The sequence below is a fragment of the Lissotriton helveticus genome, chromosome 1_1, assembly GCF_964261635.1.
Source record: "Lissotriton helveticus chromosome 1_1, aLisHel1.1, whole genome shotgun sequence".
Taxonomy (NCBI): Eukaryota; Metazoa; Chordata; class Amphibia; order Caudata; family Salamandridae; genus Lissotriton; species Lissotriton helveticus.
Window position 1 is genome coordinate 1,343,322,092 of NC_136057.1, and position 15,894 is coordinate 1,343,337,985.

At 42.7% G+C, this 15,894-nt stretch overlaps 1 protein-coding gene and 1 pseudogene across 1 annotated transcript in view; both read left to right on the forward strand.

The window, feature by feature from the left end:
* LOC144772881 (coagulation factor XI-like) overlaps nucleotides 1-15,894 on the forward strand; it is an 86,713-nt gene that overhangs the window by 53,191 nt on the left and 17,628 nt on the right. Inside the window, exons 5-8 of the mRNA XM_078657537.1 lie at nucleotides 1,179-1,311; nucleotides 4,886-4,995; nucleotides 7,359-7,527; nucleotides 9,875-9,978. Coding sequence (XP_078513663.1) covers nucleotides 1,179-1,311; nucleotides 4,886-4,995; nucleotides 7,359-7,527; nucleotides 9,875-9,978 — 516 coding nt within the window. The remainder of the gene's footprint in view (nucleotides 1-1,178; nucleotides 1,312-4,885; nucleotides 4,996-7,358; nucleotides 7,528-9,874; nucleotides 9,979-15,894) is intronic.
* Nucleotides 8,361-9,027, forward strand: LOC144772877 (large ribosomal subunit protein eL19 pseudogene; annotated as a pseudogene).

The following is a 15,894-nucleotide window of genomic DNA, read 5'->3' on the forward strand; positions in this document are numbered from 1 at the left end:
GAGGAGTGAACGAAGAAAGGTATTTAGACAGAATATTTCAAACACATATATCATGGACCAAAAGATCATGTCAAGAATATGGAGTACGCCAATATTGTGAAGGTAAGTCTCTATAGCTCAACAATATAACTCCACATACATGTCCCTGGGCGATAAATTTATCTTCAAGGTACGTGGATTTGGGGTTAAGAACAGTAAATCTATACTTAACTATTTGCCCTTCCCTTCTCTATATTTTGGTACTCGATATTTTTGACACGTTAAGTCCACATGATTTTCTGTTTCTGATATTCTTTCAGTGATCCCAAAGAGATGCATTCAGAATGTAGTCACACATCCACAAAACCATACGTTTGTGGGTGTTTACAAACAAGTGTAATATATTTCCTTCGCGTATCTTGAAATCCAGTGGATCCAATCTCGTATGCCATAGATTGCATTAAAAGAGTTCCTAATAGCATTTGAAAATTAATTTGTGTATAGATCTGAAACTCTTTAGGACATTTGTGGAATTTCACTTCATTTAATAATCTATGGCATGCATGATATTCGCACTGCATACAATGTGCCTACATAGAATAGTCATTATTTTTCATGAATACCAAGCACTTACGCAGCTTTGTTTGCATTTCTGAGTTGTAAATGGGACATTTTGTTACCAGGTCGAATGACATATTGATGATTACTGAGTTATAAATGGTTCTGTAAATCTTAACTCTTTCTGTATTGTAGAGCAAGCATATTCTTTCTTAAATGGTAAAGTGGTCCTGTTTCCTCAAACCAATGATGAGCTGGGTGTGGAGTGTAATATGTCAGGGTAGCCATATTGCATCACAAACCTGAAGAAGGATGCAGGACCAGGGCTGCTTCAGTTTTTTATGAAGTCTGCTTCATACAAGTCAAGTTTTATGTTCCAGAGATAGGAGTACCAGACATCATGGTACAATCAATTCCATCATTGTCTATGGGTCAAAGGATGCATTTGGTCACTTGAGTTACCCTAGCATGCTTTAAGAAAGTCAGGCTATTTTATTGGGTATACCTTGGTTAAGGAACTGACTATAAGAATTCATAATAAATAGAACATATTCTATGTGCCAGTTCCATTGTAATCTACTTAAGTAATAAACATTAGGTGACTTCTTTTGTATAATCTACTTTGTTCTGCTTACTTTAAGGTTGTTTCACGAAAACCTACAAAGACACTGATTTCTTGGGCAGTGACATTAGGACTCTCCTCCGAGAAACCCTCACTGAGTGCCAGGATTCATGCACCGCCTCCCCTGACTGTCAGTTCTTCACATATGCGCGGTAAGTACACAGTAGCATATTATTTTTGTGGAACAATATGTTTTGTAGAACAATTTGACAGGCTATAGTTCAGTCTCACACCTGTTAGCAAATGAACTTCAGAAGATTTGTCACAGGCACAGTGGCTCCAAATAGAGTAAGGGGCTCCACAATACCAAACCATATATGCAATCACAAATGTATACTCATCAACATTTGGAGAGCTTAAGTTACCCATCACGAATCATCAACCTATATAGGGAAACCGCTCTTAGTTGACAGGATATTCTAATGCATGTTGTCTGTAGATCACTGGTGTTGTAGATTGTGGTTTTCTTTTCAAACAAATATACCTGATTTTATTCATTCCAGCAAATGGAAGTCTCTGGTTGTAGAATTCTGCACTCTAAATTCTATTATGCTGACAAGCCAGAGCTAGGGTCTCGTACATATCCAAGCCACCTAACATTACAGTGGATGTGTGCTGGGCAGAGCACCAACTTTTTGGGCTACAGGTTTTTCCTGGTTGTGACACAGAAAAAAGAGATTACATCCCCCACCCGAATTAGGATTTGCGATGTAATGCCTTCCACTGATGGCCCCACGGATGCTTTGTTGACCGAAAACCACAGGTCTGGCTGCTGCAGTGAGGCAGGTGAACCAAGGGTTTGAAGGACCAGGTATTTTGTTATGTTTACCATGGTGTGCCCTGTATAAAACTCTAAATTAGGCCCTTAATCAACAAAGATATATAATCAATTGGTTATGAGAATTTTATAATCTTACAGATGAAGGATATTTCATCATAAACGTCTTGTATAATAAAATGAGCCATAAAGATGGGGTTAATACATGGAATGATGCTTAACACCGTGGCTGCTTGAGAAGATCCTCTTCTGTGCTGGGCCATAATAGAAATGGGTGTGGTCATGACGAGCTGAGCTCGTCATGAGCACACGAGAGGTTTACCTCATGACGAGCTGAGCTCGTCATGAGCACCAACGGGGTTAACCATCATTATGTAATACATAATTTTAGATAGCATATACTCAAATGCTAAGACTGCATATTCAAGTCATACACTGAGATCTTCCAGTCACTTGGTGTGAACTAACTCTTAATCTATGATGGGAAATCTTTGCATTTATTGTATCATAATACATTTACGTACAGACGTTTTGTGTGTTAGGCGGCAATAGCATTTTGGCTCATGTACATGGATCAATAGAAAGCCTTCATCAGGATAAAAGGTGAAGTACTGGTATTTATTAGGCTGCAATAGCATTTTGGCTCATGTACATGGATCAATAGAAAGCCTTCATCAGGATAAAAGGTGAAGTACTGGTATTTATTATTTGTTCTTAATATTACAAGTTGAGACCAAACCTATAAAAGTGTATGATAATGGGCACTTTTTTTTTTTTTTATTATTTTTTTTTTTTTTTTTGGTTAAAGACTTTTATTGAGCAATCGAATAAAAAATACAAAGATGGGCCCACAACCACACGGGCTGGCCGCTAATAGCAACGCACAACATAAGAAGCAAACGAGCACTTCCGTGGCCAGGCACACATCAGATACCAATTATTGCTCAAACATAGGACAGGACATAACAATTTTCTGTATTAAACATAAAAGACAACGAACTCTAAACAAGGCGAATACACATTAATCAAGTCAGCTCAGAAGGCAGAAGGGAAAGCCACTAATCAGGAAGACAAAAGCACAATCAATGGGACTCGGCAAGGCCGGGGGGGGGGGAGGACGGACCGCGGGGAGGACAGGAAAGTCCTAAAACAGCATGAAAATTTTCGGGAACGCCAGCCTAGGGAGATAGGGTAACATCGGGAGTGTCAACCAAGGGAGGGGTACAAATATCCCCACGATATGCGTTCCACTGACCCCAAATCTTCGTCCACGCCCTGGGTCTGCCCCTAGCCACATAGACGGTCTTCTCTCGGAACATGGACCAGTCCATATTTTCCTCCCATACCGAAACGTCTGGAGGTCTGGATGCGCCCCAGAGTTGCGCAATGTCCCGCTTCGCGACCATGTATCCCAAGGTCGCCCATCTGGTCTGGGCCACAGAATAGTCGGTGGGTTCCCACACATTCAACAGGCATCGTCGGGCCTCAGGCCGCAGGGTAATACCAGTCACAACAGTAATCACCGCAAGCACATCAATCCAGTAGGCTGCTACCACCGGGCACTCCCAAAGAAGATGCAGAAATGTAGCACTCATCCCACAACCACGCTTGCATAAGCCATCCGGGGAAAAACCCATTACTACCAGTCGCGGACCAGTTACATACACCCGGTGGAGGATCTTAAGTTGAACCAAACGAAGACGGGCGGGGATGGCGACCTCTTTCGGAGAAGAGAGCGCCGACTGCCAATCCTCGTCATCCAAGTCCAACCCATCACTGACCCAAACCTCCCGAAGTCGGACCAGTAAGTCCGCGATTATTAATCCGTTTCTTGTAAATAAGGGAGATAGTGCTATCGGGCAGGTGTCCATCCAGTATGCGATCCTCAAGGGGGGAGGACTCGGGCAGAGGCACATCAGGAGTCCAAACTGAGGCCAGGGCATGCCGGACCTGCAGATACCGTAAAAACTCTCGATCAGGGCACACATTCTTGATAGAATTAAAATCAAATGATCCCTGTTGAAAATGATCCTATAGCAAAATCAACATCTAATTTGTGCAGTAATGACTGGCCAGCGGGAGTCTTGTGCAGTTTGTTTGGAAACCAACTACACGACTACCCCCAAATTTATCTGAGCTAAAAATCAAGTTTGGGAAATTTGTAAATGTTTGCATTATGCAATGTAGTGAGATGGTTTCTTCATGGGAGACTGGATTGATAAGAAAATGTCTCACCAAGTGACATTTTATGCTCACACCAATGTCCTGAAATTGTCTTTCATGTCTTCTTTAATCAGGTTATGTACTCATTTGAAAATTTCATGCATGTAACCAGCCAAATGAAATGTTGCTCCATTTGTGTAATTTCCACAAAATGTAGCAATTTTATTAAGTTGTATGATTTTGCACACACCTCCGACCCTAAATCACATAAGCAGTGGATTTTGTTTGAGTCTTTTCTAAAGATGTACCAAATCAGAATCGCCAAGGCAGTTGCCCATGGTCATACCACCTATTCCAGGATCCTACCACTCCTCTATGCCCATAGGAGCTGCTTCTCTGGTGACGAAGGGCCCTTAGTGATAAACACTGCTACTCGGATACCTTCTCTGTGTCCCTCCGTAGGAGTTTCAGTTGCAAACGGATGAAGACTGGGCAGGGATTGAATGACTGCGAGGGAGGCTTGGGTCATTGAGCATAGCCAAGATCACTTTGCCTGGGGAAAGTTCATTTGATTTTATTGAAGCGAGAGCAGTGTTTCATGCTTACGATATGCACTGCAGCATAGTACAGCCTACTAAGAAGTACACTTAATTTAATTAAAACAGTTATCAGCAAGGCTGTATTTAATGAGTTCTGGGATCAATATCATTATGTATATTTATTAAAAAGTTCTGATATCCACAAAGCAGTAACTTTAATGAGGATGCTCTGCCTTTCAATTCCAGTAAGATGTGCTTCCATAAATTCGCTACGAAGCTGCCATCTCCACCAGTCATTAATATCCTTGGCAATGTTGTGTCTGGATTCAGCCCAAGGGACTGTGATGACAGCACTTGTAAGTATTGGACAATAGTCTGGTTGCTTCTGTGAAATGAGTGTGTAGAAATCAATGCAAGAAATATTCCTGGGTTAGCCAGTGTGATGTTTATGGTCACACAGTACATTTGCTTCATGGTATGAACTGAATTTCTTTTCCTCATCCTCTGCCACATCATGTTTGAAACTACAACATACAGTAAATTCAGACATTTAAAGCTCGATCTGATATCCCATCTCCTCTTAAAGACAAATCAGTCCTCTCTTGATGGCTCCATTGCATACTTCGCCCAACCCCACAGTCACAAGACACAACTTTAAACGTTCTCTTTCCGGACCAGACGCTCCCCAATCACGCCTTGTGCTCTTGTTGTCTGGCCAACATATCCCAAAGACCCCCTGCCTGCCCATGCACAATGTTGACTTCATCTCCAGCTAAAGGGTCATTAAAAACTTTGACAGCAATGCAAAATTCCACTGCCAGACCCATTCGGAAGTGAGGTGAGCACTGGCCACAGATGCAGTTCGATTTATGGCCATCCTACATGATCCCCCTAGCAAGGGCAGTTGCACAACCACAGCACTTGTGACTCATTTTATGTGCACACAAACACTTCTTCAATTACTTAATTGCCCTCACTTTGGAACCACATCCGTACTATTTTCCATCCTCTCTGGTTCCTGGCTGCAAAATCTACCTTTTGAGCATTAGCAGTGGAGGTCTCGCAGTACAGGACAACAGGGTGTGGTGACCATAGAAGAAAAGAGGGGTTTCTTTAGAGGATGTTGGCAGGAACAAGAGGTTGAGTGAGGAGGATGGATGACCATTTGGTTGGTTTTTAAGGTTTGTCTGAGAAGGGCAAATAGAGTGACCAAAAAGCAGCTACAGCGAGGCAGAAGGAAAGAGTTCTCTAAGAAATAAGGTAAGTGTATGTACAGTGGGTATCATGTAACAGACATGATATGTGCCTCTAGGAGTAGGCCACCTACAGATTGATGGGGGGTGGACAAAAACTCAATGACCTGGATGAGATCTGTCTTGGCTTGGAGGCATCTCCCGTAGAAGATTTAAGAATTACATAAATTACTTCAAACATAGACTAATAGTACCATATTAATTAATCTACCTTATCGCTCTGATTTCAACCACCAGTTGCTTTTTAAACACCTTCCTCTGTTTGACCCCACTGTCTTACCCCTGTATCTACCATTACTGTTTCTACTCTAACCAGCTGATCCTTTTCTAAAACTCCTCTTTGTTTCTGTGCCTGCTTTCAGTGTTTGTTTGCCCTCAGTTGTGCTGTTCCCCCAAGTCTTTCCCTCTGCTTGCACCTACGTCCACTCTCCTCACTCTACAGCTCCTGCTGTTTCTGCCATCACTCCGTTCCTCTGCTTGCTAGTACTACTCCTGCTGACTTGATCTCCTGGTCTTCCTCTGCCATCTCTTCATGTCTTGCACTGCTTGCCCACTTGTCTCCAGCCTATGCCGCCATCTGCCGTCTCTCATTCCTGCCTCTGCTGTGCTTCTTGCCTCCTTCTGCCTTCATATATCCTTCCCTAATGTCTTCCTGTGCCTGCCCTCACCTCTCCTCATACCTTCAGTCACATCTCCCCCTGCCTACCCTCATGTTTCCTCTACCATAGTTGTGCTTTCCTCTGCCTCCTCATGTTTCATTCCTCTTTCTCTGACTTCCTCTGTCTTCTCTCATGTCTCATTCCACCTCCCCACGTTGCTTTGCCCCCTCTCGTCTCAATCCACCTTCCCTCCTGTCACCCTCTGCTTTCATGTCTTCTACTTGCCTTAAGTCACCTGATGCTGAGGTGGAGGCAGACCATATAGTAGATGTTCTACTAAATCCACTTTAATAAGAAAAAGAAACCCACTTTAATTAGAAAAAGAAACCCACTGTAATTAAACAGGCCACAACTCACAAACCTTTCTACCACCCTGCCAATTCGCCTCATGTTTCAGTTCAATCAAACTGCCAAACTAGTTAAAATAAATACTGTTTTAAATTAATTGTAATTAGTGGGAGTGGATGTTCATCTCACAGCTTTAGTTGGTTTGTATATTGTCAAAGTATATCCGGATTTAAGGTTAGATATTTTTGGGGCTGGCTGCAGCATGGGCAGATATGTTTCTGATTGTGGTTTTCTGCCTCCTCAACCAGCGCTCACTGGGGTCAGTTAAGGGTCCTTTTTAGTGAGTCAAAACCTAAAGCCTGACACTACAGGCCTGTGGCTTAAGGGCATGTCATGCTCTCCACTTCCAACAAATTGTCCCTTACAGAAGCAGCAGAATGGGTGATTGACAATTTTATATTGATGAAATGGAAGGTAGTGGTTGATTAAAATTCATTCTTCTCTTCTCTCCCTACTCAGGTGATTCCACATGTCCTGAATATCTCATCCCCAATTTTGATTTTGCTGGCGAGGACTTTGACCAGGTTCTGGCTCCTGATGCTGAGAACTGCCAGCTCATCTGCAGCAACCATCCCCACTGCCAGTACTTCACATTTCTCACAGAAGACTGGGCTGTTGACAACAGAAAGTAAAACATTATTTGTCTGTCTCTGTCTATACATAATATACAGTGGTGATCACCACTATGTAGTAATACTTTTAACTTTTGACCTTGTGGATAGATTTAGATGAAACCTGCAAATCTACTAACCATGTAAGCTACGTTTCAGCACAGCACGTTTCTAAGATTTTCATCCTTAATTACCCCGGTGCATTATGCTTGCACATCTTTTCATAGTATTGGTGATCCTGTCCCTTAGAAACCAATTATTTTGAGATTTCCCTGAGCTTGATGTCCCCCCCCCCCCCCCCCCCACACCTTATTTGTGGGATATTTTTTGCATGATAGAAAGCAATCCGAATGCAAAGCAATGCAAACTATGTTGCTCTTTTAAGAACATGTTCTAATTTGGTCATAGTCAATCTAAACTCCTCGCTGGAGTCAAGGCTGAAATACAAAATCAAAAGCAGCCATGGAAAATATGTTCAAAAACCCGCTCCTTCCTCCCCCTCTTTTAATGTATTCTATCTTTCTTGCTCATTCTGCTTCATTTAACCTCCGAGCTGGAGAAAGTCACTCAAGTGCATGCAATGGCCATGGCCTTAAAAAAAGCTGGCCTCCGAAGCCTCCAGCTCCCAGTGGGATGCTGAATGGGATACATGGTCGATCTTCCTGTCTGTAATCCAAGCTGAGCTCTGTTGCAGGTAGCAAAAGCTGCAGCTGTAAGTAGACTTCAGAGTTGCATGTAGGTTTCTTTACACGTTAACCAGATATACAAGGCACTTTTGCAGACACACCACCAGGAACATAGATGTTACCTCAGCCGATTCTCAATTTCTGTTCTTCAGCCGGGTGCTACCATGAGTATTCTTTGGCTTCAGGAGAAGCTTGCTTCCAGCATCTTCCACTGTGGCAAGAAAAAGTATGATTGGATCCTAATGAAACAAATAAGATTGCCAATGCAATCTAACCAGCAAATCAGAAAGCTGGTGACATATGGTCTGATTATCCACAAGCCTAGACTTATTCATTCCTGTGCCTGCTGCAGAAGCAACATGCTTGTTCGCAGTATGAGAAGGCCCATGGGCATTAGTAAGAAAGTACTACCAATGTACATATGCCAGAAGAAACTCTAATGGATGCGGAGAGTAAGAATCCTGCGCTTCTCTGCAGATACCGTGAGTCCCAGAAGATTGACTGACCCTTGTACCACCGCCTTTATCTGAAAGTCAAGGGTAATGTGTTAAAAAAAAATTGCATTTAATGTAGCACATTCACAAACTGAAGGCAGACAAAGCCTGCATGCAACTTTTGTCTGACCAGGCTGAAGTTTACAGGTCTAATCCTAAGGAGGCTCGCAAGAGATGCAAAGAACACCTGCAAGAAAAGAAGGAAGAGATCATAAAGATGCTCTCAAAGGAGGGAGAGACCAAAAAGTAGTCAGTCCTTCCGGTGTGTAAATAGTGAGCGTCTATTCATGTCAATAAGACATCCAACACTAATGATTCTCAACTTTCACCAATAGAACTCCTCCCAGTGGAACAATCTGTTATCACACCCAGCCTGACATGGCTCACAGACAACACGCATGAACGTATAGAAACACTGAAGATATACAAGGCAAAATACCACTCACTTTGCAGTTTCATTGTTGCAGCATCAACTTCAGATATGCAATAACAAACTTTATTGTTAAAATTCTTATTTCTCCTCATACCTGCAGCTGTGAACTTTCCATATAGACCATGTTCATAATTGGTTTGAAGGCAAGCCGCATAAGTGTCTAATATTTGCTTGTGGATTGTCCATGGGCTTGCAGTCCATTCTGGGTCTTCTATGGGGCCATCAAAACATGGGTCATAAATGGCATATTAAAAACATGATTAGTTCTGGCAACCACAAAAGTACAGGCACATAGGAGCTACTATTTTGTCCTCTGTCCAATAGGAGTAAAGTAAGACTTTGGGCCATAGGGCATTCTCTTCAAGGTCCCCAGACACCAAAAGGTGCTGAAAACCAGACCTCTCAACCTATTTGCTAATCTGAGAGTTGAGCGAGGAGTTGGGATTGGAGACAGAAACCTGAGAGAAGAGGAATCAACAAGAGGATCTAGTCAGAGCAGTCGCCATTTAATGTAGGAGTGGAGTGGACGTTTAATACTCCAGAACTTCCTGTGGATGCTTTGAGAATGTCCACTTACCTTTTTAAATGCTCTGCAGGTTCTTCTGTGGGTGGTCTACATTCATCAAAGGAGCAGCAACTGGGTCATTTCAGATGGTTAAACTGTGAACAAATGCACATTATGCCTTTAGCCCATGATGGGGCAGATTTCAACATTTAATTTCTGATTGGTTGTTAATCTGTCTTTCATTAGGTTCTTTTGCTATCTGAAGCGCTTTAACCCGAGGACTCCTTCATTGGTTTTTATTCAAAACGCCATTTCAGGCTTCTCGTTAAGAGGCTTTGGGATTAAAAAAAGTAAGTTAAAAATATTCTCTTGCATGGCTTATGTTTAGGGTGGATTCTAAAAATGGCTTCACATTTGGGGTGTCTGTGAGTAAGTGCCATGGGGGTAAAACATCAAATGCTATGGCAAGACAATCTGCCAGGTTAATTGATGATAAATCCTGGTTTCTCAGTGCAATGTTTATTTGTCTGCAGATGCACCTCCAGGGAAACACTAGAAATCGGGAGCTACAGATTTAGGAGAACCGTTTTGAGGCAAATATGGTCATTATGTGCAATGTTGGTAATCTGCCTTTCTTTCACCACCTTTGTGTATTTCTGACTACTAATTTTAGTTGAGCCCATGCCTTGCACGGTTTATGTACATGGATTCTAGCTAACTTTTGACTGTCTTGAATTGATGACTCTTAAATGGATCCTCCTCATAATTTATATATTGCCAAATAAAGGATAAAAATATTGGGCGATATTAGCAAGGGCAATATCGCCGCTTTAGCGGGACTTTTTCCAGCTAAAGCTGCAATAATTTTATCGCCCTATTAGCACGCTGTCGCTAACAGCAGTTAGCGACCGCTTTTAGGTGATCGCGACCTGTTTGGGGCCCACTTTGCATGTCAGCAATATTTATCACTAATGACATGCGAAGTGGGTGTACCCAACCTGTTAGTGACTGAAAGCAGTCACTAGCACAGCTATCGCCTATTAGCCAGGCAGGTTGTGCGATGAGAAAAGTATCGCTAAGCTCGATTATCGCCAGAACCCAACCCCTGCTCAGACCATGACTTAACCTGAATATCCACCTCGGGAGGTGGATATTCAGGTTAAGGCCCCATTAGCGTTACTGCCTGACTATCGCTGGATTTCCAGTGATATTCACGCATTGAGCTGCTATCACCGGATATTTTATCGCATTAGAGATGAACGTTGCTAATAGCATGTTATCTCTGTGATAATATCCGGTGATAGGCAGCGTATTAAAAAAAAAAAAATGCGCTGAGCACATTTAGCGATAAATATCGCTGTTTGTTGCTAATATGCCCCATTGTGACCTGGTAGCCTAACAAAACACCAGACAAAACAGTTCACATTTTGATCCTTTATTTGATACATAACTGTCTCTCTGGGCCTAATTTACAATGGTAAACCTACACTTTTGTGTAAGTTTACAATTATTTGCTATCCAAATGGGGATTTATGAGGCGTCCCTTTACGAGTGCAGTCTTTTAATGTGAAGAGACTTGTAGAGATTTCTAGTAAATCCCTTTGTGAATAGCAAACAATCGTAAACTTACACAAAAGTAAAAGTTTACCTGTATAAATTAGCCCATCAATTTCTGGTTACAATTATACCCTCCAGAATCCAAAAATTAAAGTTGACTTAAGGATCCTAAAGAGGGCAGTGACAGCTGCTACTTAATGGTGGGGGGGGAGGGAGGGGTGGCTAGTCCTGGCCAGGTAGGGGGAGGGAATTATATATATCTTACCTGTAGGCCAGCCACCGCCTCTCGTCCTCTTTGGCTCTTCAGTCCACTGCAGGAGCAGTGTCAGAAAAGGATACACTCTGGTGCAACCCCCTCAGGAACAGATGATCTTACCTCCGATCACACCAGCCAAGACCAGTGACAACTAGGGTGCGCTGTCTCTGAACTTAGTTCTGGAGGAAAGGGAAGTGGAAGACCAAACAAGAGACATGCTTCTGTACACTGGCTCCTACTTCGGAATTTTCAATAGGAGAATTCTGTAAGATAAGCACAAGATTATCAAAAACCTTGAATTACCTTCTAGCTCTCTCTGCTTTCACTCTACCTACATTACTCTTACCTGTGTATTATTAGAAGCTAGCTACACTCAGTGCTGTCTTGTCTATGTATTCTTAACGTAATATCTGATTCATTGAAAGAACAGCTGGCACTTGATGAAACAATTGGAAGAAGTACAGGAATTCTGCAATGCCAGATAGGAGTTCTCCTTTTATACAATTTTACTATATTAAAGGTTGCAGTCTCAATAGCACTCTTCAGAGGAATACACATTTTCTCCAACTAGGTTCTCAACTTAACAGTTCTTTCAAGTCTTTTTGAACTCTGTACTGGAGTCTTTAGTTCAAATTTTTAAAAAATGAATGTTATCCTCAGACTCTGGTTATTCTCCTTAAGTCTCTTGCCTTCAGAAACTACTATACTTTCTTTATTCGCTTGAGGATGTAGGACTCATTGGGTTACAGCTGGAAATACTATTTCACTCAGACACTTCAGGCCTCTTGGTCACAATTGGCGAATAACTAAAAAAAAAAAACAATTGGACAGGCTTACTTGAAGGTTTTTTGAGCACTTCTCTTGACAGAAGTTACTCCAGGAACGCTTGGTCCATCAATATTGCCAATGCGGAGGTGACCGGCTCTGCTCCAGCTCAAAACTTCATCTGTCAGCTGCTGAAAACAAAGACTATATTTAATAATGCCCAAAAAGATGCACCTTTAGTCAAAACTCTAAACTTCCCATAGGAAGAGATCAGCGCCATTCAAACTCTAAGGTTAATTCGAAGAGTAGGTCGAATTGACAGCAAGTGCGCAAATAAGCTCTTGTCAGATGTTTTTTCTTCAGTTGAAGTGCGCAGCGTTCTTGTCACGAATGTGCATTACTGAGACACTTAAGCTTGTGAAAGGGAACAACTAGACCGCGCACCACTACAGGAAGTAGGTGCCGTCTGATGTCCTTTCATAATAGCGGAACGCTGCAGCTCATGTAGCACCAGACGAAGGGAGGACTTCCAGCATGGATTTCGTCTTTTCCCACATGGACCTTTGGCCTCCAACATGGAGGCCAAAGCGCTTTCTCTAGAATTTCCTGCTGAAGTTTGATAGAGGTTCCTGACGAGCAGGAAATGAAATGAGGGCATTTGTAAAGCGCATAGCTACCTCAACCGAGGTGACCCGGCACTGTCCGTATACCGCTTAGGAACTTTTCCTGGCTTTATCCCTGTGAAATGTCCACTCCTGGGCATCTCCAAGGTGAAGCCAGGCATCCCAGCGCTGTTGGGGCCGTTGTGGAGATTAAGCAAGCTATTGCCCAGAGTTGCAGAGTGGGACCCATGATTAGAATAGGCACCAAGGCGAGAATTATCAGGTCCAAGGAAATTGAGCCCAGGACCTGCCGAGGTGGGTATTGAGCCCTGGTCCCGGACCAGATCTCTGCATCAAGGTCTGCCGCTCAAAGCATTAAGCCACACTTCTGAGCACACATTCTCCCAGGCTCCCCTAGCTAATCACATGCTGTTACAGCAGCATTGTGATTGCTCTGAGTGCTGTAGTTCGGCGCTCAGAGGGACTGGGAGCCTGTGCTTGTTCTCGGTGAAGACCATGCAAAGTGTGCATGTCTGTTTGGCCGGCCCAAGACATCCAGCCAAAACCTTCATGCGTACTTAGAGGAGCAGGGGGTAGGAGCGGTGAGCAGTCCAACAGCCCAGTCCAGCCCGCTCCACCCCAACCAGCTTAGCCACGGAAAAATAAAGTGATAACACAATGTTTTATTTTTCCTTTTTGACCAGCTGACAGAGCAGTGGGGCAAATCTGTCACTTTAGCAGCGGAGCTGCCGCTGAGAGGCATTTGGTGAAATCGGCTGGAAGCAAATGTTTCTGTAAAATTGAAACACTAATCACAAAAAACAGGGACCTTTAGCTCTCAGTTCCAGAGACTAAAAAGCCAAATTGGATCCTTTGCAGAGGCTCTAGATTCTGTCTCCCTAAATTAATCGAGAACACACATTAGTTTCAAACTTCCAGACAATTGTGTTAATTAGTTTGTAGTTAAAATTGCTTAAAGTGTCTGGTTTTGTTTTTTGTCTGGTTACTTTGGCAAAACATTTCTTTGCTTCATTAATCATTCACAGACTGCATTTTAGCTAGGAGTATTATGGAAGATCATGCCTCTGTAAATATAATGAACACATTTGATTGCGCTGTGTAGAATAGAATGCCTAAAACATTGAACATGGTGATGTCGAAATTGTGTATTGCTCACCCTGAATATTCAAGTGTGACTAACATGCACATTTCACCTCCCTCTCAAAAAAAGAAAAGAACACGTATCATCCATTTTACAATTGATTGGGAGTATGGCGACCTACCTAGAAAACATTTTGAGCCAGTAGGACCGTAAGGGAGAAGATATTAGGAGCAAAATTGGTCAGGTGTGGAATTGAAAGGAAGTAGATGTAAATAGCAAAGGTCGTCAATTGTGTGTGACCTATCCATGAGATTTAACCCTCTTCCTGCCTGATACTAATACTTGGCTTTCAGGTGTGTACCACAAATATGGTAATACCAAGGGTCTAACCTGATCATTTGTAAGACTAAAAACAAAACATACAATTGTCACTTTGAAATTAAGACAATACTTTGGGGTCATGGCCTACTGTGTTTTTGGAGCTGCAGACAATTGTTTTGTTGTTTAAGTGGATACCTCCACTTCCATCCTCACTCCGGGGGTGGTGGATACATTTAGTATGGGTTAATATATTATGTTTCTGCTTGGATAAAGGGAGTAATTTATGTAAATTGTAAATTGATACTTGTATAGCGCTCTACTCACCCGCAAGGGTCTCAAGGCGCTTGTACGAATACCGCTGTGGAACCCTTCCAGGCTTTCCCTGTGAGGTGTCCACTCCTGGGCACCCCCAAGGTGGAGGCCAGGCATCCTTAGCGTTGTGGGGGCCGTTGTAGAGATTAAGCAAGCTATTGCCTAGAGTTGCAGAGTGGGACTCCATGATTGGAATAGGCACAGAGGCGAGAATTATCAGGTCCGTGGAATTTTGAGCCCAAGACCCGCTGAGGCGGGGAATTGAACCCTGGTCCCGGGCTAGACCTCTGCATCAGGGTCTGCCACTCTAACCATTGAGCCACACTTCTCCATTTAAGAGGGTTTATCATTACAATTTCATAGGTACCAAACATGATATATCTACCGCTCCTCAGGAAGGAATTACAGCTTATTAAATGTAATTAGGAATCCCCAATATTATCCTATGGGAGGGGGTAGGTCTCCCAGTAGTGAAAAATGAATTTTAGGTGTTTTTCACTACCAGGACATGTAAAACGTAAAAATACATGTCCAAACTTTTATTTACATAAAACCCTGCCATATGAACTACCTAGGCCCTACTTTCTGTGCGACCCGTCATAAAAGGGGACTTTAAGTCTTGGCAATTAGGTTTAAATGCCAAGTCGACATGGCAATGTGACACTGTATTCAGGCTGCAATGACTAGTCTGGGAGATGTATTAAGGTGCTAATTAGGTGGGTGGCACACTAAGTGCTGCAGGCCCACTGGTGCATTTAATTTACAGGCCCTGGGTATATGGTAACCCACGCTACAAGGGATTCATAAGTAGATTTAATATGCCAATTTGGTACATGCCAATCAAACCATGTTTAGGAGAGAGAGCAAGCATTTTAGCACTGGCTTGAAGTGGTAAAGTGCACAGTCCTACGGCCAATATAACAAAAATTGGAGGTAAGTAGGCAAAACGTTTGCGAGTGACCCTGCTGAGGGGGCCTGGTCCATCAGTGCCCTTTCATAATCCATGGTGTCAGCAAATTTATGTGAACTTGGAGAAAAAATGCACAATGTGATTTTTTTTTTTTTCTTCAACATTTTCTTTGGGGGGGGGGGAGGGGAGATACCATCCGTCGCCTCCAGATCTCTTCTAGGAGAACTGACCCACTTGCTTGGCTCATATGCTACAATTTAGTTCCAGTATTGTACTAAGCCATGTCTTCAAAGAGCAGCACACTAATATAGGTGTATCTAAAATAGATATTTGTGCTGTTCTATTAGTCTTTAAGTTTTTTCTATGCCTATTATCTCATCCTGGTTAAAATCATGTGACTGCACATCCTCGGTATATTAAGGGTCATGGGTCATATGAGAT